Source organism: Kwoniella botswanensis, chromosome 2, assembly GCF_036426115.1.
Source record: "Kwoniella botswanensis chromosome 2, complete sequence".
Taxonomy (NCBI): Eukaryota; Fungi; Basidiomycota; class Tremellomycetes; order Tremellales; family Cryptococcaceae; genus Kwoniella; species Kwoniella botswanensis.
The window spans coordinates 2,540,672-2,564,259 of record NC_088600.1 but is presented as its reverse complement, the minus strand read 5'-3'; the positions used below and the strand labels follow the sequence as shown (position 1 = coordinate 2,564,259).

The following is a 23,588-nucleotide window of genomic DNA, read 5'->3' as shown; positions in this document are numbered from 1 at the left end:
ACTTGAGATTCTGAATCGGCAGCTCGTTCTGTATTGGGAATATCTTGAACAACTTGAAGAATGCATGCATGGGCGATTTGAAAAAGTTTTTCACCAAGTCGGATTTGATCCCGGCTTAGGGGGTCGGACTGTCTTGTGAGTGAAAATAAATTCTCATTCGTCACACATCGCAGCTATGCACAATCTGACTTCAGATCCTGGTTCAGCAGCCGATTCTGTACTGGTAATGTCTTAGAGACTTGGAAGAATACATGCATGCGCGAAACGGAAAATGTTTTCACTCTTCCTCGATTTGATCCCGGCTTGGGGGGTCAGACCGAGCTGTGAGTGAAAATAATTTCTCATTTGTCACACACCGATGCTATCGTCCTGCAACTGGTATATCCTGGCTCACACACTCCTCCCTCTACCAGGTGATATATGTCATGAAGCATGCATGTGTGCGTGGCCGATGTAATCTTTTTTTTTTCAGACCCAAATTTGATCCCCTGGCTTGGGGGGTCGCTCCCGTGCCGACCCAGAATATTTTCTCAATCACGCTACACATCACGTAGAGACCTCAGATCAATTTTCCCAGCATCCTAGACGTCCCTCTACCATCTGGGACGATAATATGCATGCACGAACCCCTAACCCTAACCCTAACCTAACCCCAACCCCTAACACACACCCACACGTGGTCCCCGCCACCTATACCTTCATAACTACCTGGCTGATCGCCCGTTTGACTGGGGGGTTAATGGGGGGGTTAACCGATGTTTTTGTTCAATCCAGCTCGTTCAGATGTAACAGCTCCAGTCTGCATGAAATATACTTAGTCATCACCTGTCGCAGCTCAGCTGTCCACCATCTTCCAAGCACTATTTCCCCTTGGGGATTTCGCATAATCTCATCACACAGAATCTGTCATTCACTGCTAATTTATCAGATTTAACCCATATCGAGCGAATTTTCAAACCAGCTACCTATCCACAAACCATATGACCCCAGACAACGTAGATCCACTTCATTTGGATTGCATAATACTGATTTGGCAAATTGCTCCACACCCAGCGCGGTTAGAGTAGTGTGGCCCGTACCATCAGATTCCTCTCGAAATTTCGCATCTAACGGTACCCCTCACGGTACCCCTCACTCAAAAAAAAAACTTGCGTCTAGGAATGCCCTTTTTTCTAACTCCTTGACCGTTGCAGATAGAGTTAAACCGATCCTACCATTAGAATCGCATTGAAATTTCGTTAGGAATGAGTCCCCATACCACTTTTACCATCTGGGTGGCCGACGATGTGATGCCATGCGAGATTGGTCGTATGGTGCGATAGATGATGCGATAACGATGCGACAACGATGTCATACGATGAATCACGATGCGATATTGGTCGTATGGTGCGATAACGATGTCATAACGATGCGATATTGGTCGTAAACGACGCGATATTGGTCGTATGATGCGATACACGATGTCATAACGATGCGATATTGGTCGTATGATGCGATAAACGATGCGATATTGGTCGTATGGTGCGATCAATGGTGTCGTCCATATCGCATCGTCAGAGCAGGTCGATGTCTATATAAGCAGGGGTCGATTTAGGGGTCAGAGGACATTCCCCCACCACCCACCGAACGCCCATACACGATTAAATCTAAGTTGACATCATATCGTACCGTACGCTGATTCTGAACCGATAGGAACGCTAAAACCGGTACGCGATCCAACCCCATCGATTTGACAGTGAGTCGCAACGTCCTGTTCAAGCCAAAGCGGAAGACGAGACCGGCACCGGCACCGGCACCATCGCACAGAAAGGTGCTCCGCATGGAGGAATTGAAGAAGAAGATGGACCCGATGGTCCTGACCAAGCTGGGACGGGGATATAGGGCCAAGTAGTATATAGTCTAATGATGCATATGAGGGTTGCGGTGGGCGGCACATGCCGTGCCCATCGGGTCTGGCAGAGCTGTGTATGGTGGAGGGTCATGTCGAAAGCTGACCGGTAGGTTGTCTTAGGTACCGTATCACATCACAAACCGTAACGCCCCGATTGAATAGGTACAGTACAGACATCGGGTGATACAAACCGTGAGTTTCCCGTCATGTGATCCACCGTCACTCACCATCATCCCTTAGGCAGCCATGTCTCGAGTCCCATCCGTCATCCAAGCGCCCACACCGGCCCATGTCCAGACATACTACTGCACCCACACCAGGTCAAACCGATCAAACATCGAGGCAACTGTGAGACGGCTACTTGGTGACTCGGCTGACCAGCCGCTCCGTCGACTGCCTGAGCATGGCGATTTGGCCATTCCGCGCCCCCATAGATCGGGTGGTCCCAAGTTCTGGGTGGTCAGGATCTCCGGTCAGCTATCACAGGGAGATCAGGATACCATACTTGAAGCCGCCAGGAAAAGTGAGAGCGCTGGGTGTCAAGCTTTCATCAAAGGTACCGAGCGTACCACTGGACTGAGCCCGCATCATCTTGGTGTCTTCTTCCGTGCCTCCGAGATCCATACACCCTGGGTCACCAATGACACACTACAACCACATTCGAACAAACGGGTCGCAGCAGCGAGAAGGCAATGTATGCTGGGACTATGCTTGGCCATAGATGCTGTCGTCAAGGAGAAGGTTCAAGCCAGGCTCGACCAGGTGGATCGTAAGACCTGCCTGGCACATAAAGCCAGCAACGACCGTTTCAGGTCTGCCGTTGACCAAGGAAAGCTCGATCTCCGTGGATTGTCCCCTTCCGACTTTCAAGATGTCCAGGTTGACCATGTAGCCGATTTCTTCCGCTTCGGTCAGCTGGCTACCTGCTCTGCGATCACCCAAGGTCAATCAGAGAAGCTGCACATGGATAACCATGATGACCGTCGTCTATACACCACACTCCTCGTCTTGGGTCGGGAGAACTTAGACTGGGATCACACAGATGGTAGGGGTGATCTCTTGCTTCCCACGTTAGGACTCGCTTTACCCGTCTTTCCCGGTGATGTTGTGTTCTTCCAGCCAGGGCTCCTACCTCATCGAGTGGTGGCTCTCAAGCCAGAAGATGCCAAGAAACGAGTGGTGATCACCATGTTCACCTGCGAGCCTACAACGGATTACTTGGACATGCAAGGAATCATGTTACCCCGTGCTAAGAGGTCCTGGAAGCCGAGGTCAGGGCAGGATACTTGTCCCAAATGTGATAAGACCTACAAGGATCTCCTCGATCACATCAAGAAGAAACACGGTGAGGACAGGTTCACTGCAGAGGAGATGGCAGAGACGGGCTTATGGGTGTGCTCCTGCGGAAAGGTGACAGCTAGTGAGAGAGGGTTATCCTACCACCGTAAACGATACCCCAGTCATCATGTGTAAGCCATAAGCGCTATGTAATTATGTACCAACCATACTATGTATACTCAGTAGTGGTTTCTGTAGGGGTCAGCCGGACAGTATGTACGATCCTTCGTATCCCCAGTAGTGGTTTCTTTAGGGGTCAGACTCAGTAGTGGTTTCTTTAGGGGTCAGCCAGTAAGGGTGTACGATCCTTTGTATACCCAGTAGTGGTTTTTGTAGGGGTCAGCCAGACAGTATGTACGATCCTTCGTATCCCCAGTAGTGGTTTCTTTAGGGGTCAGACTCAGTAGTGGTTTCTTTAGGGGTCAGCCAGTAGTGGTTTTTATAGGGGTCAGACGCGTCTGCTTGTACAATTTGATATGTAACCCCCAATAGGGGTTTCTTTAGTAGTCAGACGCGTCTCTACTTACCATACTTCTTCTACTCAGTAGGGATTTCTTTGATGCGATTCCATTTAGACATTCATATCACATAAGAAATACCATGCCCAGAGGAAAGACGACCAACCCCTCAGGCAGATGCAATAGGTGTGCTGGGATTCTTTATGTCGATCTGGTGGAACACTTCAAGAAGAGACACAAGGGAGATCGATTCACCAAGGATGATATTTCAGACACGGAGGTGGTGGTATGTGCATGTGGGAGATTGGTGTTGAATGCGAGTGGGCTCAACAAACATCAGCTACGGTTCAACTGTCCCAGTTACTCTCCAGCTCAAAGGGCCGCTCGATATCTCAGCAACTCATTGACACCTGCCCCTTCGACAGCATCTCTTTACTCTCCAGCTCAAAGGGCAGCTCCATATCTCAGCAACTCATTGACACCTGCCCCTTCGATAGCATCTCTCCTTGAAGCATCCCCTTGGAGATCCACTCTAAAGACCCCCAGTCGTTTCAGCAGTCCGCTCAGCTCGGCGCACTCTGCATCTGGCCATGTCCCACCAGCTAACTCCACGTCATCCCCTCTGAGTTCAGTCGTGGGAACGCCCAGTCTGAGTCCTGCAAGTACCCGTCGGTCATCTCAGTCTCTGTCACCCAACGGTCTGTCCATCAACCACTTGCAGATCAACAGCTCACCACTCACTCCCACCCGTAGGTCCTCCTCCAGAGTTACCAATCCCGTCCTCTATGTATACGATGAGGCGGATGATGACGTATTCAGTCATGGTCAGGAGACGGAAGTGTATGAAGAGGACGGGGCTGGTAAAGAAGTAGAAGAAGATGACGACGACGAGGAGGAGGAGGAGGAGGAGGAGGAAGAGATCGAGGATGAGGCTTATTGGGAGAGAAAGCGGGCCAAGGAGATCGAGGATGCAGCCCAGGATGGGGATGACAGACCATGGTCCGATGAAGAGAATGAAGAGGAACGATCAGTGATGAGTGACGATGGATCATATCAATGGCAGCCAGAAGAAGATGAATCGGACCAAGGGGGGATGGATATAGATCCCCAGGAGTCTGATGGACGGGATGGTCAAGGGATAATGGAAGATGGTGCGGGCAGAGATGACGGTGGTGAGGACATAGACGATGACCTTTGGGACTTACTGGGAGGGGATGAGGATGGAGAAGAACGAGGGAGCATACGTGCTAGTACGGAACAAGATGTCACGGGAGAACAAGAGGGTGTGGATGTACGGGATAGAGGGTGGAGCCCTCCAGTATTAGAAGATGTGGGGTGGAATGGCTCGAGTCGTTTGTCCCAGAGTTACCTTTCATGGGAGGATTCAAGAAGCTGGTGGAACATCAGGAGGAAGGGAACGACTGGCTGGACGAGTTGGAGAGGAAACCTACCGATGTGGACCGATGGGAACTGTCAATCTCACCAGAGGAATACTTGAACAGGTTTGAAAGCTCGCTGGCCGATGTCCAGATCGTCAACCGGGCACCTACAAGGAGGCTTGAAACGTCCCACGGTCCAGACTTCAGCCAGTACATGTATCTCGCTCAAGCCACCCACCAGTTATGGGTCCATCCTCGACATAGAGACGTTTTCATTGAAGAAGCCGACAAGTACCAAGCCATCCAAAAAGGTCGATTCCGTGAGCAAGCCAGTCTGGGCAGGGCTCATCTCCCGACCAGTGTTTTTGTTCACTGCCTCATTGCTTCCGGATGCAGTGTCATACGGCTCAAGGCATATGGTCAGAAGATGCCCATCACAGATCGCTTCCTCAGCTCGGAACCAGCTCAGGTCGATCACAAGTATGCGAAATACAACAAATGGGACATTGGGGTCAACTTTGGATCTCCTTACATCTGGCTGTTTGCTTCGGCCACAGGCAGACACAATGGCTTCCGTCACTATCGGACCATGTTGCCGGGGTCGATGGACTATGGTACGGTCAGCATCAAAGCCACCCACAAACGGCGCAAGTTCAAGCTCAAAATCTACCCAAGGATCGTCCATGTCATCAAGTCGTTCGACTCTCACCTGCAAGGGAGCATTCCCAAGACCATGTACGGGGTCAGGAATCAAGTCGAGAAGGCGTCAAGGATGATACACAACCTTTCCAGCAAGGACGACAGAGGTCTCGGAGGGTTCCGGATAGAGGTCAGTGTGACGGCACCCGGCTTGAAAGAAGCCCGCCGTCTGGTGGAAGCGACTCCATTCCTTGATCCTTCCTACTGGCTCGGTCAAGGAGAAGGTCCTCACTGCAAACATCACCTGGATGCCAAGCTGGTCACCCGAGAGGCTTTCCTCAGTAATGCCAACTGGGTATACGAGCAAGCTCAGATCAGAAGCGTGTTTCAAGGAGCCGCATCCAACGTACCTACTCCACAGCAAAGACAGATCCTGGTCGACATCTTGAATTCTCTCGGCTGGAATTCAGATCATGGCTCACCCACCAAGTCGCTGTCAACCGATGCCTGGTGGATGGGTGGTGAGGAGGTAGTTCCGACCTGCTTCAGCTTGCTGTCTGACAAGTATCGGACTGATGAACAGTTGGATGGTCTGTTTGGATTGGTGAAACGCATCATGCCCAATGGTCGATTCCCCTGTCAGAGAGATCCCGATGGACCTGGTCATGGATATCATAGGAACAGCGCTCATCCTTTCAGGATCGCCTGCGGTAAGAAGGGATGCCGCCATAAGCTGAATGGGGTGAAGATGCTGAGGTGGTTGACAGAATTGGTCTCGGCCGAGGTCTTGGGGATATCAGACTTGGGAATCCAGCAGGGGGCCGTGGGAGGTGACGAGGGTATGGAAGATGAGGATAGGACAGGACTTGGTGGTGAGTCGCTTGATCTATGCACGGTAAGCGATAAGCTGACTTGTGGTTTGGGTCAGACGAGACGCGTCAAACAGGTGAGCCGTACGCTCAGTGAGGGTTTCTGTAGGGGTCAACCTGGGTCAGAAATTTGATCCCGGCTTAGGAGGTCGGAAGGTCGAGTGAGTGAAAATAAATTCTCATTTGTCACTCGCGGCACCTATGCATGATCTGACTTGAGATTCTGAATCGGCAGCTCGTTCTGTATTGGGAATATCTTGAACAACTTGAAGAATGCATGCATGGGCGATTTGAAAAAAGTTTTTCACCAAGTCGGATTTGATCCCGGCTTAGGGGGTCGGACTGTCTTGTGAGTGAAAATAAATTCTCATTCGTCACACATCGCAGCTATGCACAATCTGACTTCAGATCCTGGTTCAGCAGCCGATTCTGTACTGGTAATGTCTTAGAGACTTGGAAGAATACATGCATGCGCGAAACGGAAAATGTTTTTCACTCTTCCTCGATTTGATCCCGGCTTGGGGGGTCAGACCGAGCTGTGAGTGAAAATAATTTCTCATTTGTCACACACCGATGCTATCGTCCTGCAACTGGTATATCCTGGCTCACACACTCCTCCTCTACCAGGTGATATATGTCATGAAGCATGCATGTGTGCGTGGCCGATGTAATCTTTTTTTTTTCAGACCCAAATTTGATCCCGGCTTGGGGGGTCGCTCCCGTGCCGACCCAGAATATTTTCTCAATCACGCTACACATCACGTAGAGACCTCAGATCAATTTTCCCAGCATCCTAGACGTCCCCTCTACCATCTGGGACGATAATATGCATGCACGAAATTCGGCCCAAAATCGGCACCCCTCAGAGAATCGGTATGTAACCCTATCGCTGACTTTTGTGTTCAGTCACAATCTGCCACACCACCACCTTCCACCAATGACCCACCATGCGAGTTATGCGAAACTCTAAAAATCGCCTGCGTTTCGCACGGTGCCAACTGCGAAATGTGTACGAGACGGCATCGCACCTGTTCGCTCAACGGAAAGCCACGGAGGAACAAAAAACGCAAGAAGCCCGACAGCAAAATACCGACGAAACTCGAAGCCCTCAAGACGGATATACGAAAGAAGCTGAAACGTCTAGCCGGCGACAACGAAACCTTCAAAGCAAAGGTCGAAATGATCGGACCGGATATCGACGACCAAATTGACGAGATCGTCGAGGCGTTAAAGGCGGAACTAGGCGAATAGAAAACGAAATAGGGGCGCAACCCCCAACAAAAAAAGCGAAGAGGCGAAAACTAAAAACGACAAAAAAAGAACCAAAAGGTTCAACCCTTTTAGAATCCGTCGCGTCTCCGTCACTTGCCGCCGGCGCAACATACGAAATGGATATGCACAACAACTAACCGTAGGAATTCAGATCAAGCTCCATGCATGCATAGCTACAGTCCATACCTTTCCAATGGTACAGCTCTTGTTGCGATACATGCAGATTTGAGCGATACCCACGAGGTAATCGAGCTTCATGTAACCCATCACAAAGCCAAGAATTTGTTGTAAACAATGTCGCATGATGAAAGTAAGGTAAAAGAGCGCGGGGTATGAAAATCTGTCTAGTTAACTCCGCCTACACAACAGAATTGACAATGATATCTGACACGACTACGTACTTGTGTTTCCTGGTGCATTATAGCGCAACCTGACCGGGGGCTGGGAGCCAGTTCCTCCCTGCTTAAATGAAGGGACACCCAATCTTTGTTTCGCAGTCTGTCTGCTCTACCTTGCTCTGTTTGATTTCAGAAACACTGAAACAGTTTTCAAAGACAAAGTCAGAATTCGAGTTTGACATTGAGCATACCAAGTCAAACTAAGACCAAATCACAAGCTTGCGCACATTGATCTGAAAATCACGTCTTGGGTTGACAACAAAAGCAACCTTGGTTGCCTTGTTGTTCTCATTGACCAGAACTTGACTCTCCTGGTGCTCTTCGAGTATCTTATAGCGGGCGAGTGAAGCGAGCGTAGGGGATAGATCTGATAGATACTCAAGTGAAGTTTAAAGAAGAACGAATAACCATGTTGTTTACGAAATTGACGAAGTCTTCTTATAGCTGTCGTACTGACAATAACGATTTCACCCCGCCAATTCTGCAGGCTCGATGCAGGAATATCGTCCAGCCATCCTGTGGTTCTTATCAATCTACCACTTACCTATCGTGCTTATGTAAACATCAGCACGTCGCTCAATGATGATATGAAAACAACAACCAGCGCGGTCGTCAATCAAAATGCTGGCCAGGATAAACCTCATCTTCCTAACATCGAAGTACGCTTCCTTCAGGGTCTTAGGTTTCGAGACAAACAGTTGAATCGTATCAACACAATTATAATCCGTACATTCGAACAAATCGCGGTAATCTGGCGAATCGACGGACCATATAACGAGCCCGTGACTGCTGACCGTTATTGTTCAGCGAACAAGCGAAGCTAAATAGTAACCGGGATTATCCAGTTTGGGAGACTAAATGGGACGAGCAACTTGCCATGCCCATGCGCAAACAATATATAAAGCTGGCTTAGTAGAGCGTGTTGGGATTCTTTCACCGCTGAGGAATCCTCGCCATATTTAGCTTGTCGATTGTCCGAAACTGCTCGTGCTGCGTATGCTGGAAACGAGTTGAAGAGATGTGCAGTCATAACGACCATGCAACGTGATCTCACCAGGTCACAAATCATAAGGTGTTCGAAAATGTCCCCTCCAGCTGAGCCGCGGACAGACTGGAATACATGCGCATCACAAAGTGGTTCCGAATCTTCTCAGCCAAACCAGAATGATTCACATGTCGGAAGGCTTTGCAATCATCATGGGATCATCGCATATGTCCAAGTTGTTGCTACTTACTTCTTTACAGGGCCATACCAATATCCCAAACCAATCAGCCACAAAGGGGAGTATTGATTCTTCTGGTCTGCCCATCGGACGTGAGCCCGTCAAGGGTCTTGAGATCCTCATCAAAGAGCTTCATGACATGACTGTTGTCGGATATCCGTTTCTCGCTGACCGATTTTGGCAGAACGACTTGCCTTTGTTAACGTGGTGGCTGATCAGAACACTCGCGGGCGAAACGTTGTTTTTCGTGGCGATCGCCTCGGAGCAATAATGAACAAGTTGCTGATGTGAAGAAAAGATTTTGAGAGCTGGGTCGCGCGGCTTATTCATGCTGCGAGAGATCTGTACTTGCAGTGTCGACATCAGACCGGGTTAGCAGCAGTCGGTCGCGGTTGATTCGGATACAGGGCATGAGCAGTGACATATTTATATCCGATTGTAACTCCATTATGCCCACCTACGTTAGATACGTCGGCGGAGCCTGCTGAAGTGACCGGGTCAACAACACGTGAGTGGCGCGTTGTGACAGAAACAATTACGCGTCATGAGCTGTTATAACCCTTGCCTCTCATTCATTCAAGTTTCTGGACCTACTCTCAGTTATAGCAAAGTATTGTTTCAGTATGTCACCGTAGTCTTGTCGATCCGTCATGGAGCAAAATGTTGTGACCGCTCGATGGGTCTGTGCTCCTATTGAATGCAATACAATGTGTTCCAAGTGAGAGGAAATCCCAAGTCGAACATCGCATCTCTTGGCCGGGGTACGGCCACATGCGCATTCCCTTTGTCCTCTAGCTGTGTCTTCGACGCATGCATTTGCGCGCTGTGGCTAGCGATTCTCGATGCCTTCACCGTTAACAGTCTCGGATTGAGCCTTGCGCATGGGGTCCTTGCGCGGGAGATGCAGACGACTGACAACTTCACTTGCATTCTTGTCTGCGGGAAGCTAAACGTCAACATCCAAACCTGACCTGAGCTTCTCCTGGCTTTCCGGCTTGACCTGGGCTAACACTCAATCTGTCATCCGCCTTTTCACCTTCAATTTGGTCCTCGTGTCGATATGAACCCATGATCTTCCTATTACAGCTTCCCCTTGTATTTAACTGCGGCAGGTCCGGAATTGCTCCGAGAATATCCGATCTCCGAACACTCACAGATCGCCGACCGTCCGACCCCTTGGAGGTGGGAGTTTGATATTCTGGAAGATGTCTTCGATATCTGCAACATGGTACAGTTTGGGTTCTGATAAGTACAAGATTTCATGAATCCCCGAACGCCAAATCTACTATATAACTCTACTGCCCGTTACTGCGACACTTTGTGACGGACACGATCTTGAGCTCGTGAGACCTGGATAGATATCAAAGTAGTGAGGCGACACTAACAAATGCGTGAAATGATAATTTCAGGTGAGTAGCTCGAGCTGTGAGCGAGCAAGTCAGTCTGTCTCTTGCCAAGGATTGGATAAATTCAGCTGAGCTTGGGGACGCACTGGGGCACATCAGGTTCATTCTGCATGTTGGAGAAATATATTGTACCTGACCTGGACATGTCTCTGAACAATCCGACAATGACATCGAGACAACTTGAATCCTACGCGTCTTCGTAGGAGATGTGCCGGAATCGAATGTTAGTCCCTGTATACCTCGTGCGAATGTGTTACAGATCAGGGCATTGAAGCGGTTCGCACGCATACGAACGACAGTTTATTCTTAGGTAATTTCCGTGATCCTTTCTTCGATCGATTTGGGTAAAATGGCAATGTTGCAAAGAATGGGCACGATAGACCGAACAGCGTAATGCTCTTCAGCATCGAGCAGGCGGCCAGGATCTCGCGTTTGGATTTGTCCGATGACGCAGTCTTCTTTAGCGATTGAGGATGGTAACATATATATACGTGGCTCTGTGATCTGTTGCTGTTTCGTCACTTTCCCTTCGATGTCACCAGAATCAACAACACATCGAGACAATGTCAACTCAACAATCGCACGCTATCGACCCTGTCAACCAATCTGCTGTCCCTCAAGGTGTGCAGGAGAAAGTCCCTCAAGGCGTGGAGGAGGCTCTTCCGGACTCTGTGAGTCGAGAATCTTTCTTTGGCCGGTTGTCATTTGCTGACTAGTCAAATTAAGATCCACAATACCGATCCTACGAAGGACGAAGGGAGAACGTCTCACGCTACAGGTCCATCTAAAGTCCCAGAGGGCATTCAGAGGATTGCTCCTGAAGGTCTCGAGAGAGCTCTTCCCGAGTCAATTCATCCTACCAAATGTAAGCGTTGCCGTCCTGTCGGCAAACGAGCTGTTGCTGACGCCTGTCTCGCTAACACAGAGGTACATCATTTCCAAATCATGACATCGTACCGTAGCCGAGAACTGTAGCCAGTGTGAAAACAACAGCAATGAGAGTTTCATGTAACGTGTAGCATGGCAGGTGTTGCAACACTACTTACCCGTTACTAGCAATCGCTGCAAGCTCTCCCAAGATTGCTAGAGATTCAATAATCCATCCTGATCCGTAACGCTGTATAGGATGCTTAGAGGCCCAGAAGCCCTTCATCTTCATGAGAACGGAACAGGAGAGCCATCCTGTCCCAAGTGTGTCGTCGGAATTGCATGAACTTCGGAAAAGATTCCGCCGAGAGTATCTGCTCCGAACATGGTCTGCGGATCGCTGTGACCTGTCATCGATAAGAAAGGCCATTGCGCAGTTGTATTCGTGGTCAGATCTGATATAGCGACATAAGGAGCGGGGTTGACTGCGTTAGATTCTGGTCCACGGATGGCAAACAGATCCTGAAGCCTAGTTATGGGATCCGAAGCCGACAGCAGGTCATGACGGTCTTGGTGAACAGGTGATCCAGATCCAGGTTGAGCCAAGCTGGCGACATCAGCCAAGTTTTGTGGAGTGTTCGCCAGATTGACAGTGTGTTGGTTTGTCGAGCTGGGAGAATCGAGTTGGATTGCTCTTGATATTGGCGCGGCAGGTGGAACTTCCAACAGGGTGTCTTCCGGAGATTCCGCTAACCCATTATCTGTGGTGCCTTCAGGATCGACCATTCCCCTTGCCCCGATACGTGATCGTCTCGAGAGGAGAACCTCATATCGCCAGAATGACTCGGTCCAATCGAATTCCTTATCGGCGTTGGTCAAACAATGCACTTTCCTGGACAACACCTCAGCAAAGGCGAACGATTCCAGATTACGTCGTTGGGAACTCACTGCAATACCGCCAGAATATCTTCATTCGTCAGATCCTCGAGATAGCCCATTTGAACCATACGATTGATGGCCTCGGGATACTGTAGCCGAATAAGTGGTCGAGCTCACTTGATTTGCGCGATAAAGGACTCACGATCAGGTTCACCAGAGGACAGACTGTGGAGGCTTCTCTCATCACGTGCAACAGGGGCTTTATGGCCGCAACCATCCTTTCCCTCGATAATACTTGAGGGTCTATCGACTCGATGGGTAAACGAAGGGGCTGGAAGAGGAATATTTCGATGGCGTTGTAGGCATGCATGGCTATCTGAGGATCGAGAGATACGTCGTGGTCGATCGCGTCACCCAAGATCTGACTTAGCTTGATCGCGTTTGATATCAACTTCTGACGCTCCTTGTCTTGATCCGTATCTGGGTCCAAAGTGAGCTGAGCAACCATCAATCGGAGAAGGGAGATGTGCCGTATGCAATTGTTGCGCACTACGTGCAATGACACCAAGGCTGGTCGTCTGTCATGGTAGATGTGATACAAAGCCCGAGAATACCCAAGGTCAGGCGTCAGAGAATCAAGCAGTCGGTTTGCCTTGTATTGGGCTTCTCGACTCATCTCGATGACGGATCCATGGGTTAGTAGTCGCCGTCGAATCCGCGAATAGGCTTGTGCGAGATGTTGCCTAGCAGCCATAGCTCTGATCAGGTGACCAGCAAGATCTACTGGTTCCATTTGAGGCAAATTACCAGGGAGTATAGTAGACTGAGGTCGAGGCACCAATTGTTCGGTTACCACCTGTCTATGAAGGAGAAAGGGCCGATCGTCGCATGGAAGCTGGATAGTGAAAGCGTCTTCATGTATGTTGGAAGGTCCAAATACTCCGCCGTCCAAAGTAGCATCCACGTACCAGACGGACCACGCCAGCCTTCTCAGGCTCTCTTTGCTGAGCAACGGCTTGGGTGTCTGTCGAGGCCATTCATCGAGCTCGTGTAGACGTAGGAACGTCATCATCCTGTGGTATTATCCCTCCAAATCAGTGCTTGACAAGTGCTTTGTTCCCTTTTCCCAGACAGGTTCTGTCACTGACCTCACTGCCATTCCGGCCATGACCATACCCCTTTGATAACGTCCGTTGAGAAAGTCGTATGTCTGGCACAGAACGACCTCCTGGGTTCCGATTTGGTCATTTTAGTCAACACCTGAAGATGGCTTGCCGGCTCACCATCAACTCGACCGCCCCAAATTCGTCTAGAACCTTCGGTATCAACCGCTCTCCCACATCCATCACCGTCCTATCTGCCAGTTCCAGCTGCAAAGGATCTTTACTTCGCCCGCCAAATCTGATGACCGTTGTCAGCAGAATGCAACTGGTGGAAAAGAATAGATAGCTCTGCTCACCGGACCGCATGAGCAGCCATCAACAAGCTCAGATCCTCCGGCGCACAATTTCTATCCTTCAACTCCCAATAATCCGCCTCGTGGACGAATGATAGGTATCCGAAGTCTTCAAAAATCCGAGCTTAGCGATTTGGGGCAGCACTCGACCAGATGGGTACTCACGATGAACTGTCCTGAAATACAACTTGATAAGATCGTTCAGTTCACTAGCACTGTTTCCTACCAATGTCATAGATGAGCTAGGTGTCGCCTCTGAAAGGTCACCAGGAGGGTCGGGCTGACCACCTAGGCCCAATTCTGGGCCCATAGTACTCTGTAGCGACGAGTCTTGATGAATTTCGACATGTAACGGCAAGCCTGCCAATTGATCTGTGAAGATTTCGGGAGTTTCGCTCTGAACGATGGGGTTTGTCGTACGATTACAGTCTTCTCCTCGGTGGATACATTGCTTACATGATCGACCATTGCTTGGAGTTTCGCATCGTGTCTATGCAATCGCTCATCGGTGGTTGTCTTGATACATGCGGGATGCCAACTCACCTTACGTTGTCTACAACCATCACAACTGACCTGCACTCGAGGATTGCGATGTCTCCTAGACATCAGGTCGTTGTTTGGCCACTGGCATGACAGTGAGCGATCTCTACATCGTGAGCATATAGGATGTATCTCATCGCATTTGATCTGTGTTTACATATCAGTATCTGATCTAGGGGGCAAATCGTTGGATTGGGGTATGAGCCTCCCCCATGGTGACCCACTTACTCTGCTGTACCGACACTTGAGACAGCCATGTTTACTCCTTTTCCCTGACATGATCTGGGTTGGGGAGGCGGACGGCATAGTCTACGACGGCGATATTCAGAATGATGTGCGGCCCATCGAGCGAGGGAGTGGTTGACAGACTGAATGAATGTACTATGCTCAGATGGAGCGAATAGGCTAGATCGCGACATCCATCTCCTCAGGGTTCGTTGTTGGAGATGATTTAGTCCTGTGACCTTGGTCGGAATTCTAGGCTAAGATCGCCGCAGACCCTTCCGGCCTGATTACCCGGCTACCAGACAGGCAAGAAAGATCATTTGAGCGGATGCCCTCTGACGATAAAGCGGTGGGATATCAACTATCAACAGGGCCGAGTTCTGCTTGTTTTCTTGCATGCAGGCGTTGATATATCTCTGCCCGTTATAGCGAGTGATCAATAAGACTACTTCTTCCGTTCCATCACCCCTGACACCATTGCTACAACACCACCATGACCATCGCACTCACAGCAGAGATCGATAGCGTCACTTTTGAGCAGTATCCAAGCCCACTAGGCGTCGGCATTGCTGCTCCTAGAATCTCATGGAAGTATGCTTCAGGCGTGAAAGATTGGTATCAGACAGAGTATGAGATCGAGATTAGGGAGGTGAGTAGCTGTCACGCGTAGCATTCCTTCCACTGACAAAGTTTCCAACCTAGCTCGAGAAAGGCACTTCTAAAACATACAGTGTCGCATCGGAAAGCTCAGTATTGGTCCCCTGGCCGGCTCCTCCTCTCAAAAGTAGACAGCGAGTACAGCTTAGTATAAGGGCTAGATCGAGTAATGGCGTATGGACCAATTCGCTGACAACCGAGGTCGAGGCAGGTCTTCTTCATGAAACCGATTGGTCAAGTTCATTCGTCTCATCATCCTTTACGCAACCTCTAGGCATAGCCAAACGACCCTATCGCCTTCGTCAATTTTTCCCCGTCCAGCTATCCAAGGCTCGCAAGGCTCGACTGTATATCACAGCTTTGGGAGTTTACGAGTCGTACATCAATGGGATTAGAATCGGCCAGGATGTGCTGAGTCCTGGGTGGACAAGTTATTCTGCTCGACTTCCCTATCAAACATACGATGTGACATCTCTCCTGCGCGAGGGAACAAATGTGTTGAGCGCTTGGGTGGGAGAAGGTTGGTATTCAGGACTTTTAGGATATCAGGGAGGATCACGAAACATCTTCGGCGATAGAATTGGACTGCTTGCTCAGTTAGAAATCGATGGGGAACCCGTTGAAGGAAACTGGGAATGGTCTTTTGGTGCTATCGCATCCGCTGGTATCTATGAGGGGGAGATGTACGACACGAACCTTCCAGACGCATCTGATCACGCGCAAGGGGAATGGCACCAGGTTGATATTCTGCCGACGCCCACGTTCAAGCTGTTCAGTTCCCAAAGTCCACCGATCCGTGTCGTTCAATCTGTCAAGCCCATCGGTATCATCACCAGTCCTTCTGGAAAGATCATATTGGATTTCGGTCAGAATCTTGCCGGTGTCGTACGACTGGTTTCCAATCCTCCAACCAATTCCGGATCTCAGCTCATTATTCGACATGCCGAAGTGCTTGAACATGGTGAAATCGGAACCAGACCTTTGCGATTCGCTTCTGCGACGGACACGATCGCTCTCAGTGGTAAAGATATCTCTGGTTACCATCCGAGATTTACGTTTCACGGATTCCGATACGCTGAGGTCACGGGGTGGCCAACCATCTCTCTAGATGATGTCGATGCGGTCGTGTTTCAATCTTCCATGGACCGCTCTGGTACATTCACGTGTTCTCATGCGCTGCTCAACCGTCTACACGAAAATGCCGTGTGGTCCACCATGGCCAATACAATCGGTATCCCCAGTGACTGTCCTCAAAGGGACGAGCGGCTGGGCTGGACGGGAGACGTATGCGTGTATTCCCCAACAATGTCGTATCTGTTCGACGCCTCTGGCTTCCTCTCTGAATGGCTGCAAGATCTCTGGCACGATCAACGCAAGCTGAATGGTGTGGTGCCAATCTTCGTACCTGATACGGGGACTGACGTATCCACTCCAGAAGCTATATGGGGGGATGCTGCAGTCCTTGTTCCTCATGATGTCTATCTAGCAAGTGGGGACATGGCTGTGCTTGAACGACAATTCGAATCTATCAAGATGTGGCTCAACGAAGGAATCGAGAGGAATCCTTCGACAGGTCTTTGGAGTCGTGATCGTGACCAGCTGGGTGATTGGCTTGCTCCTAGAGCTCCACCGGAAACTCCAAATATGGGCCCTACCGACAATCTCCTGGTCGCGGATGCCTGGCTCATATATTCAACTCGAACGGCTAGCAAGATTTCTCGTGCGATTGGGCGAATAGAAGACGCTACTAGATACGAAACTCAGGCCAAAGAGCTGACGGAGGAGTTCTATAACGAGTATGTCACCCGATCCGGTCGCCTAGTTAGCGAGACTCAGACAGCTTTGTGTCTACTTCTGCGCTACGAGATCTTCCCCCCTCAATGCAAGGGCAGTCTCGACTATCGGTCTCTTTTCGCCGAACGCCTAGTTCATCTAGTGACGAAAGCTAATTGGCTCATTGATACCGGTTTCGCTGGAACTCCAATTGTCCTCCCCACTTTGGCTGATAACGGTCATCTGTCTCACGCATACCGGATGCTTCAAGCGACCGAATGCCCTTCTTGGCTCTCGCCGGTTCTCTTGGGCGCAACCACCATATGGGAACGATGGGATAGTATGCTGGCTGACGGGAATATCAATCCTGGCGAGATGACGAGCTTCAACCATTACGCGCTCGGAAGTGTCGCAAGCTTTATGCATACGTACATTGGTGGTCTCAGCCTTCTTTCTCCTGGCTGGAAAACTTTTTCGATACACCCGCGTCCAGGAGGAACAATCACATCTGCCAAAAGCAGTCATCAAAGTCCTTATGGAAAGATTGCTGTGGAATGGGAGATACGAGATGGAATCTTTCAGATGACTGTAGAGGTCCCGCCGAACTGTACGGCAACGGTGACTGTACCTGGATCTCAGCAGCAAGAGGTGATTGGAAGTGGATTACGTCACTATTCGTCTCAGTACAGTCTGCCGTCATTCCCTCCTCCTCCGTATATACCTCACTTTGCGCCTGTTAGACCCAACGAGTGGGCAGCTTGATATATTTTATGGTCATTTGTTAACCACATGTATGCTATTGTGTTTCACCTATGAAGCTAGCATATCGCTGCAGAGAATTGATTCTATGCCCGACCCAATGATGTTGCCGTCTTGCATCGATCGTATCTATAGTGTTAGTATTCCGGGGTCTGAAGAGCAATCATGCCTTGAGTCACGATGTTCGTCGGCAGAGAAGAGCTAAATTCTGTTCAGCAACCCGTTCCTGGTGTCATTGTTTGGTAATTCGGATTCTGTGATATTACGGTATGCACCATTCATTGGTCGCAACACACTTCGCTGCGCTGGTCCTGACCAAGTCGTGATTGTGCGGAGCCAATAGGCTGAGCTCGTCACTGGACATAACCGGATGGGGAACGGGGACTAGGCTAATTACTCCGCCTGGACCCCATGTGACCCCGTCGGCAGCAATGATACCCCGCAGAGCTTCTTTTCACCTCGATGATGATCTGCTTTTCGGATCTGCATTGGACCTCCAAATTATCCTTCTGCAAAGTATAAAAGTCAAGCAACAAAAGAACAATTCGTCACCGCCTTCTCGTTGCTCCATGGTTCAAGCTACACCTAGTGTCCTCCCCCTTGACATACACCTGTAACCGAATAGACCTTCGCCATGTCCCTCTCTCCTTACGATGAGAAGCCCGATATCCTCCACGAGGACAACCCAGCCGCTGAAGCCGGCCATAAAGACCCTCGAGATGATGCTTATAGCAAAGGTCAGCTTGCTACAGGATACGAGACCTTAACAATCCCGCAAACAATCCGCAAGTTTAAATGGGCATTCGCGATCTGCTTCATGGCGACTTTTGCGGGTGCTACTGATGGTTATCAAAGTAAGCGTTATATATCTTCGTGGGGCATCGGGATGAGCTGACACCCAAGAAGTCGGTATCAATGGTAATATCATCGCAAACCCGGGTTTCGTCAAGCAATTTGCTACTGTGACAGATAGCAAAGGAGAACCCGCATTGTCAGCCCCGGTTCTTTCTGCGATTGGTACGATCCAGTCCGTAGGTCAAATCGTAGGTATGACTTCGGTACCCTTGTGAGTCGATGGATTTCGGTGTTTCAATGTGCCAAGCTAACAGATGTTCATACAGCCTTGCCTCAAGATATGGCAGAAAGCCTGCAATGTTCCTGCTGTGGTTAGTCCTGGCAGCGTCAGTCATCTGCGAATCTACTGCTAAAAAATGGCAGGTTTGGGTAAGCAAAATCGATCCCGAACGATGCTTCTTGCTGAGATAGTTGGTATAGTTCGTTGCCAAGCTCTTGTCTGGTATCGGAGTGGGCAGTCTGCAGTTCATCACTCCCACCTACGTATCCGAGGTTGCACCAACTAGGGTCAGGGGTTTCCTCCTGATGATGTACAACTTCTGGTTCTCTGTTGGTGGCTTCTTCGCTCCAGTCGCTTTGCAAATCATGTCCACCTATGCGCCCGAGAATTTTAGGACTCCAATCTATACTCAGGTATGTCATTTCATTACCCTGTCTACTTCGTTGCCTCTCGCTGATCTCGAAAGTCTCACTCAGTGGTCTCAAATCGGACTCATGCTCATCATTTATATCTTCCTTCCCGAGTCTCCAATGTGGTGTGCTTCCCGAGGACTTGAAGAGCGAGCCAAGAACAACATGCGTCGAATCTATCGGGGCGTAGAAGGCTTCGATGTTGACGAGCAATACCAATCGCTCGCTCTGACAATCGCTCATGAGAAAGAAGTGGCCGTGGCCTCTGGAAAGGAGAAGTGGTATGCCATCTTCCAAGGATCGAATTTGGTAAGTCATTCTTACCTGTGGACCCGAAGGCAGTGTTGATCTTTCGTCTTGCAGCGTCGAACGTTGGCTAGTACCTGGGCTTTGAGTGCTCAACAGGTCCTCGGTCTAACCCTGTTCTACACGTATGCCAGTTACTTCTTCAAGACCGCTGGACTTTCCGATCCCTTCGCTGTTACCTGTATCACCAATGGTATACAACTAGCCATTATTCTCATCGTTGCTGTCGCCGTTGATTACGTTGGACGAAGGAATATCTGTTGCGGTGGTTTAACCACTATGCTTATCGCTGTCACTCTAATTGGTATCCTTGGTGTCACTCCGAAAAGTAATGCTTCCGATAAGCTACTCGTGTTCTTCTCTTGTGTCTACAGTGAGTATCAGTCAGCCACCTTTGGTGCTTAGCTGATCCTCTCGTATAGTCGTTGGTCTCCAATGTTCTGGATCGACAGGGTGGGGATTCGTCGGCGAGCTGTCGTCACAACGACTTCGAGCCTACACAGCAGGATTTGCTGCCGCCATCTCATGTGTTGGAGGTGTTATCATGAATGTTCTAGTTCCCTATATGCTGAACACCACCGCGTGGAACTGGGGCCTAAAGACCGCGTTCTTCTACACAGGACTTGGTGCGCCAGCAGCCATTGGCGCTTGGTTCATCATCCCTGAACCTAAAGGGTGAGTGCTGGACAATTCCTGATCGACCCTTTCTTGAGCTCACGATGCAATAGTCTCACTGCTGCGGAGCTCGATGAGCTTTTCGAGGCAGGAGTCAAACCCTGGCGGTTCCACAAGACGAAAACAGCTTTACAACGACAGATCGAGGGGCAAGAGGCTCAGCCTTAAATGCAAGGCGTTCGAACGAGAAGAGGTAAGGGTATATATTATATATATGTATATATAGGTATGATGTGCATAGGGAAGTTTCTGGGGCAATCAAACTTGGCACGTTGTTAGGAGTTTACGAATATGTATGTTTGATTTCTGAATTTGTGTCTCATCGGTACTATATGCATTCGTAGGATGATACCAACCATATACTTCCAGAGCACGAATCTTTCATGTAAGAGACCGCAGCAGACATCACCCCAACTATATCTGTTCGGTCTTTCCGATTTGATCAGACTATTCTCGCCCGCTCACCAAAGTATAGTGCGTTGGCATCCCCTGATTACTCCTCAGCCTCTTTATCAATGACTGTTTCCTTGAATCGCCTAGCGGAGATTCCTCGCTCGAACAAGATGTCAAGCTCACGATAGGACCTGCCCTTACATTCAGGTAGTCGGAAGTAGGCCCAAATGGTGATGAGTGCAGCGGACGCTCCCTGATAGATCGTTAACACATGTCACGAGCAAGATTTCGGGGAAAGCTTACCCAGAAGAAACCAGCTTTGCCCTTCCAATTCCAAGCGTCAGGGTTCATTTGATAAGTGTTGAGAATTCCAGAGACGACGCTCAGAATGTTATACAGGTTCCTAGCCAGACCGACGGTCTTTGACCTCAGACGGGTTGAGGAGACTTCGCCCACAACGCAGTAGGCGATGGGCTACGCAAAGTCAGCCAAAGGCACATTGCTGCCATCCCAGAAGGGCACTTACGCCGACGCTGAAGTCGTATACCAGCACCCAGATCAAGATGGCCGCAGCTTGTCCCCAACTGAGCTACGTCAGCGGAATATATGCAGAGTGTTTGTATGTACTCACGCCGCATTGCTGTTTGTCTCTGCTGGGAAGGAGATCCCACCCACGACGAAAAGACTGTCTGCGTATGAGCTTTGTCACAAGCAGACTACTGCAGCAGAAAGAATGAATGCCTTACAGTACGGTGAGAACCACTAGACCCGACAAATAGATGGTTCGACGCCCGCAATACTAAGAGACATATCAGCTGCCTATCATGATTGGATGGGTAAACACATAAACACACCGTAAGAGTGATCCAAGAACAGCAAGTACCGACAAAGGCCAATGCAGTAGTCCCAAGACCCAGCTTGAAAGAGTTTGCTGTACTGAGTCCAGCTGAAAGCGATAAAGTCAGAATTCTGAGGTGGATATAAGGAAAGTAGACGTATCTACCTTGCTGGAAGAAGTAAGTAGGCGTGTTCGCGAAACTACTGCCGGAGAGAATCTGCGCAGCCCATCCCACACAGGCAATCTCCGTTCGACGAAGATCGCTACCCTTAAAACAATCCTGTGCGGTCGTAAGCCTTGTAGTCAAGAAATCGGTGCGTTCGACTCACGAGGTAGCTACAATTGGGTCGGTTTCCGAGCTCAAGTTGATTGGTACGAATCTGGTGTTTGAGGCGTCAGGAGCAGGATGCAAGAGAATTAAAGTGGACATACCATCATGGCTACTGTCTGGCTAGGATCGGTAACGTCGCCTTTCTTGGAAAGTCTTGCGACGGCCTGTTTCGCCTCTTCCAATCTTCCTTTACGAACAAGGAACCATGGACTCTCTGGGGCTAAGGTGATGAGAATGAAGAGGGGAAGTGGCCAGAACCATTGAATCGCGAACGGGATCTGGGGACGGTGTCAGCCTTCTGTCTGAACGTTACCGATTTTGACTCACTCTGTACCCCCATTTATCAGTCCTGGACGACGTACTTTGAAGTACGCCTGCAGCGATGAATTGTCCGATGACCCAGCAGAGGTTGACATAACTAGACTCGATCAGCTTTGGACGCTCGACTGTACTTACGTTGTGAGGTAGCCTCGTAGGGGAATCGGAGTCACGTCACTGGCATATGATACGGCCGACTATGGGGATATTTAGCGAGCGAAACTGGGATGAAGATTGTAGAGCTCACACTGGCGAAAGCTCCCCACGGCAAACCGCAGAGCATCTGGCCTCAAGTCAGCGACTTATCGCTACATGTCGCATCGGAACGACTCACCTGTCCGACAAATAATACTTGGACATTGGGCGCAAAGAAAACGATGAAGATGAAGCCAGTAAGGGCGACAAGGGCGACCTGGATTGTTCGGCGATAACCATAACGATCTTGAGCCCAAGAACAGGCGAATATACCACTGTGTTTCGTTAGCCTTCTGAATGGCATCACAGATCATTCACGTACATGAAGCATCCGATAGTTGAGGCTTGACCGATGGCAGTTTGCCAAGTAGGGGATAATTGGTAGCTGCCGGCAGTCTCGGAAAAATGTCCATATTTCTCACGATAAGTCGGAAGTCCGATAATGCTTCCAAGCACTGGTATAGTCAGCACAATAACAAGACTAAAGAACTTACAGCCAATATCGTATCCCTCCATGATGATGCAAAGGGAAATAGCGAAGGACCAGAAAGCGGCTTGTGGATAGACTCTCAAGGCCTCCTTAATACCCATCGATTGTTCGAGCTCTTCGGCAGCCATCGCGTCTTGTCGAAGCTGATCCCACTGCTCGAAGGTAGCATCGCCGGCATGCTCCAGGTGTATGGCCTGTTCACGCATGCCCTTGTCATCGTTGTCGACCTTGCCATCGGTAGCAAAGTCATGGATGTTTTTCTCTTCGTTATTCATAGTGCGATTCTTGGTCAGTCGGTAGACGCGGGTAATGTTGGAGTTTGTGGAGAGGGGGAAGTTGTGGGGTTCCGCACGGTATTGCTGTCCTTCTTATACCTGACAAGCGGCAGTTGCTGGACTCTTCGATTGCCGAAGTCGTTCCGAAGTCTGGCCGAATTTTTTTTCCCCTACACGCAGCGTTCTCATTTGAAGTTCGTACCTGAAAGTTCGTACCTGTTCTTCGCCGGAGATGGACCGATCGCTCTCTCCA

The 23,588-nt window shown here is 49.7% G+C and overlaps 7 protein-coding genes across 7 annotated transcripts; 5 read left to right on the top strand and 2 right to left on the bottom strand.

The window, feature by feature from the left end:
- Window positions 1-2,137: 2,137 nt before the first annotated feature.
- Window positions 2,138-3,364, top strand: L199_007861 (uncharacterized protein; the record flags this gene model as incomplete). The annotated part of the gene is made up of 1 exon (XM_064893547.1): window positions 2,138-3,364. The coding sequence occupies one exon, from the start codon at window positions 2,138-2,140 to the stop codon at window positions 3,362-3,364; it is 1,227 nt and encodes a 408-aa protein (XP_064749619.1).
- A 465-nt stretch (window positions 3,365-3,829) lies between these two features.
- Window positions 3,830-5,185, top strand: L199_007860 (uncharacterized protein; the record flags this gene model as incomplete). The annotated part of the gene is made up of 1 exon (XM_064893546.1): window positions 3,830-5,185. The coding sequence occupies one exon, from the start codon at window positions 3,830-3,832 to the stop codon at window positions 5,183-5,185; it is 1,356 nt and encodes a 451-aa protein (XP_064749618.1).
- Window positions 5,186-11,436: 6,251 nt separating this feature from the next.
- Window positions 11,437-11,988, top strand: L199_007859 (uncharacterized protein; the record flags this gene model as incomplete). The annotated part of the gene is made up of 3 exons (XM_064893545.1): window positions 11,437-11,544; window positions 11,600-11,738; window positions 11,930-11,988. The coding sequence occupies 3 exons, from the start codon at window positions 11,437-11,439 to the stop codon at window positions 11,986-11,988; spliced, it is 306 nt and encodes a 101-aa protein (XP_064749617.1).
- A 40-nt stretch (window positions 11,989-12,028) lies between these two features.
- Window positions 12,029-14,385, bottom strand: L199_007858 (uncharacterized protein; the record flags this gene model as incomplete). The annotated part of the gene is made up of 7 exons (XM_064893544.1): window positions 12,029-12,632; window positions 12,689-12,768; window positions 12,822-13,692; window positions 13,768-13,847; window positions 13,903-14,020; window positions 14,079-14,184; window positions 14,241-14,385. The coding sequence occupies 7 exons, from the start codon at window positions 14,383-14,385 to the stop codon at window positions 12,029-12,031; spliced, it is 2,004 nt and encodes a 667-aa protein (XP_064749616.1).
- Window positions 14,386-15,333: 948 nt separating this feature from the next.
- Window positions 15,334-18,032, top strand: L199_007857 (uncharacterized protein; the record flags this gene model as incomplete). Its single annotated transcript, XM_064893543.1, has 2 exons — window positions 15,334-15,489; window positions 15,543-18,032. The coding sequence occupies 2 exons, from the start codon at window positions 15,334-15,336 to the stop codon at window positions 18,030-18,032; spliced, it is 2,646 nt and encodes an 881-aa protein (XP_064749615.1).
- Window positions 18,033-18,663: 631 nt separating this feature from the next.
- On the top strand, window positions 18,664-20,663 carry L199_007856 (uncharacterized protein; the record flags this gene model as incomplete). The annotated part of the gene is made up of 8 exons (XM_064893542.1): window positions 18,664-18,883; window positions 18,936-19,095; window positions 19,151-19,253; window positions 19,305-19,517; window positions 19,581-19,823; window positions 19,878-20,193; window positions 20,243-20,495; window positions 20,549-20,663. The coding sequence occupies 8 exons, from the start codon at window positions 18,664-18,666 to the stop codon at window positions 20,661-20,663; spliced, it is 1,623 nt and encodes a 540-aa protein (XP_064749614.1).
- A 325-nt stretch (window positions 20,664-20,988) lies between these two features.
- L199_007855 (uncharacterized protein) lies at window positions 20,989-23,335 on the bottom strand (the record flags this gene model as incomplete). Its single annotated transcript, XM_064893541.1, has 14 exons — window positions 20,989-21,141; window positions 21,192-21,362; window positions 21,415-21,472; window positions 21,520-21,573; window positions 21,635-21,687; window positions 21,743-21,834; window positions 21,892-22,006; window positions 22,056-22,106; window positions 22,159-22,335; window positions 22,385-22,406; window positions 22,514-22,572; window positions 22,623-22,658; window positions 22,710-22,845; window positions 22,893-23,335. 14 exons carry the CDS (start codon window positions 23,333-23,335, stop codon window positions 20,989-20,991), a joined length of 1,620 nt encoding a protein of 539 aa, XP_064749613.1.
- Between the last annotated feature and the right edge of the window lie 253 nt (window positions 23,336-23,588).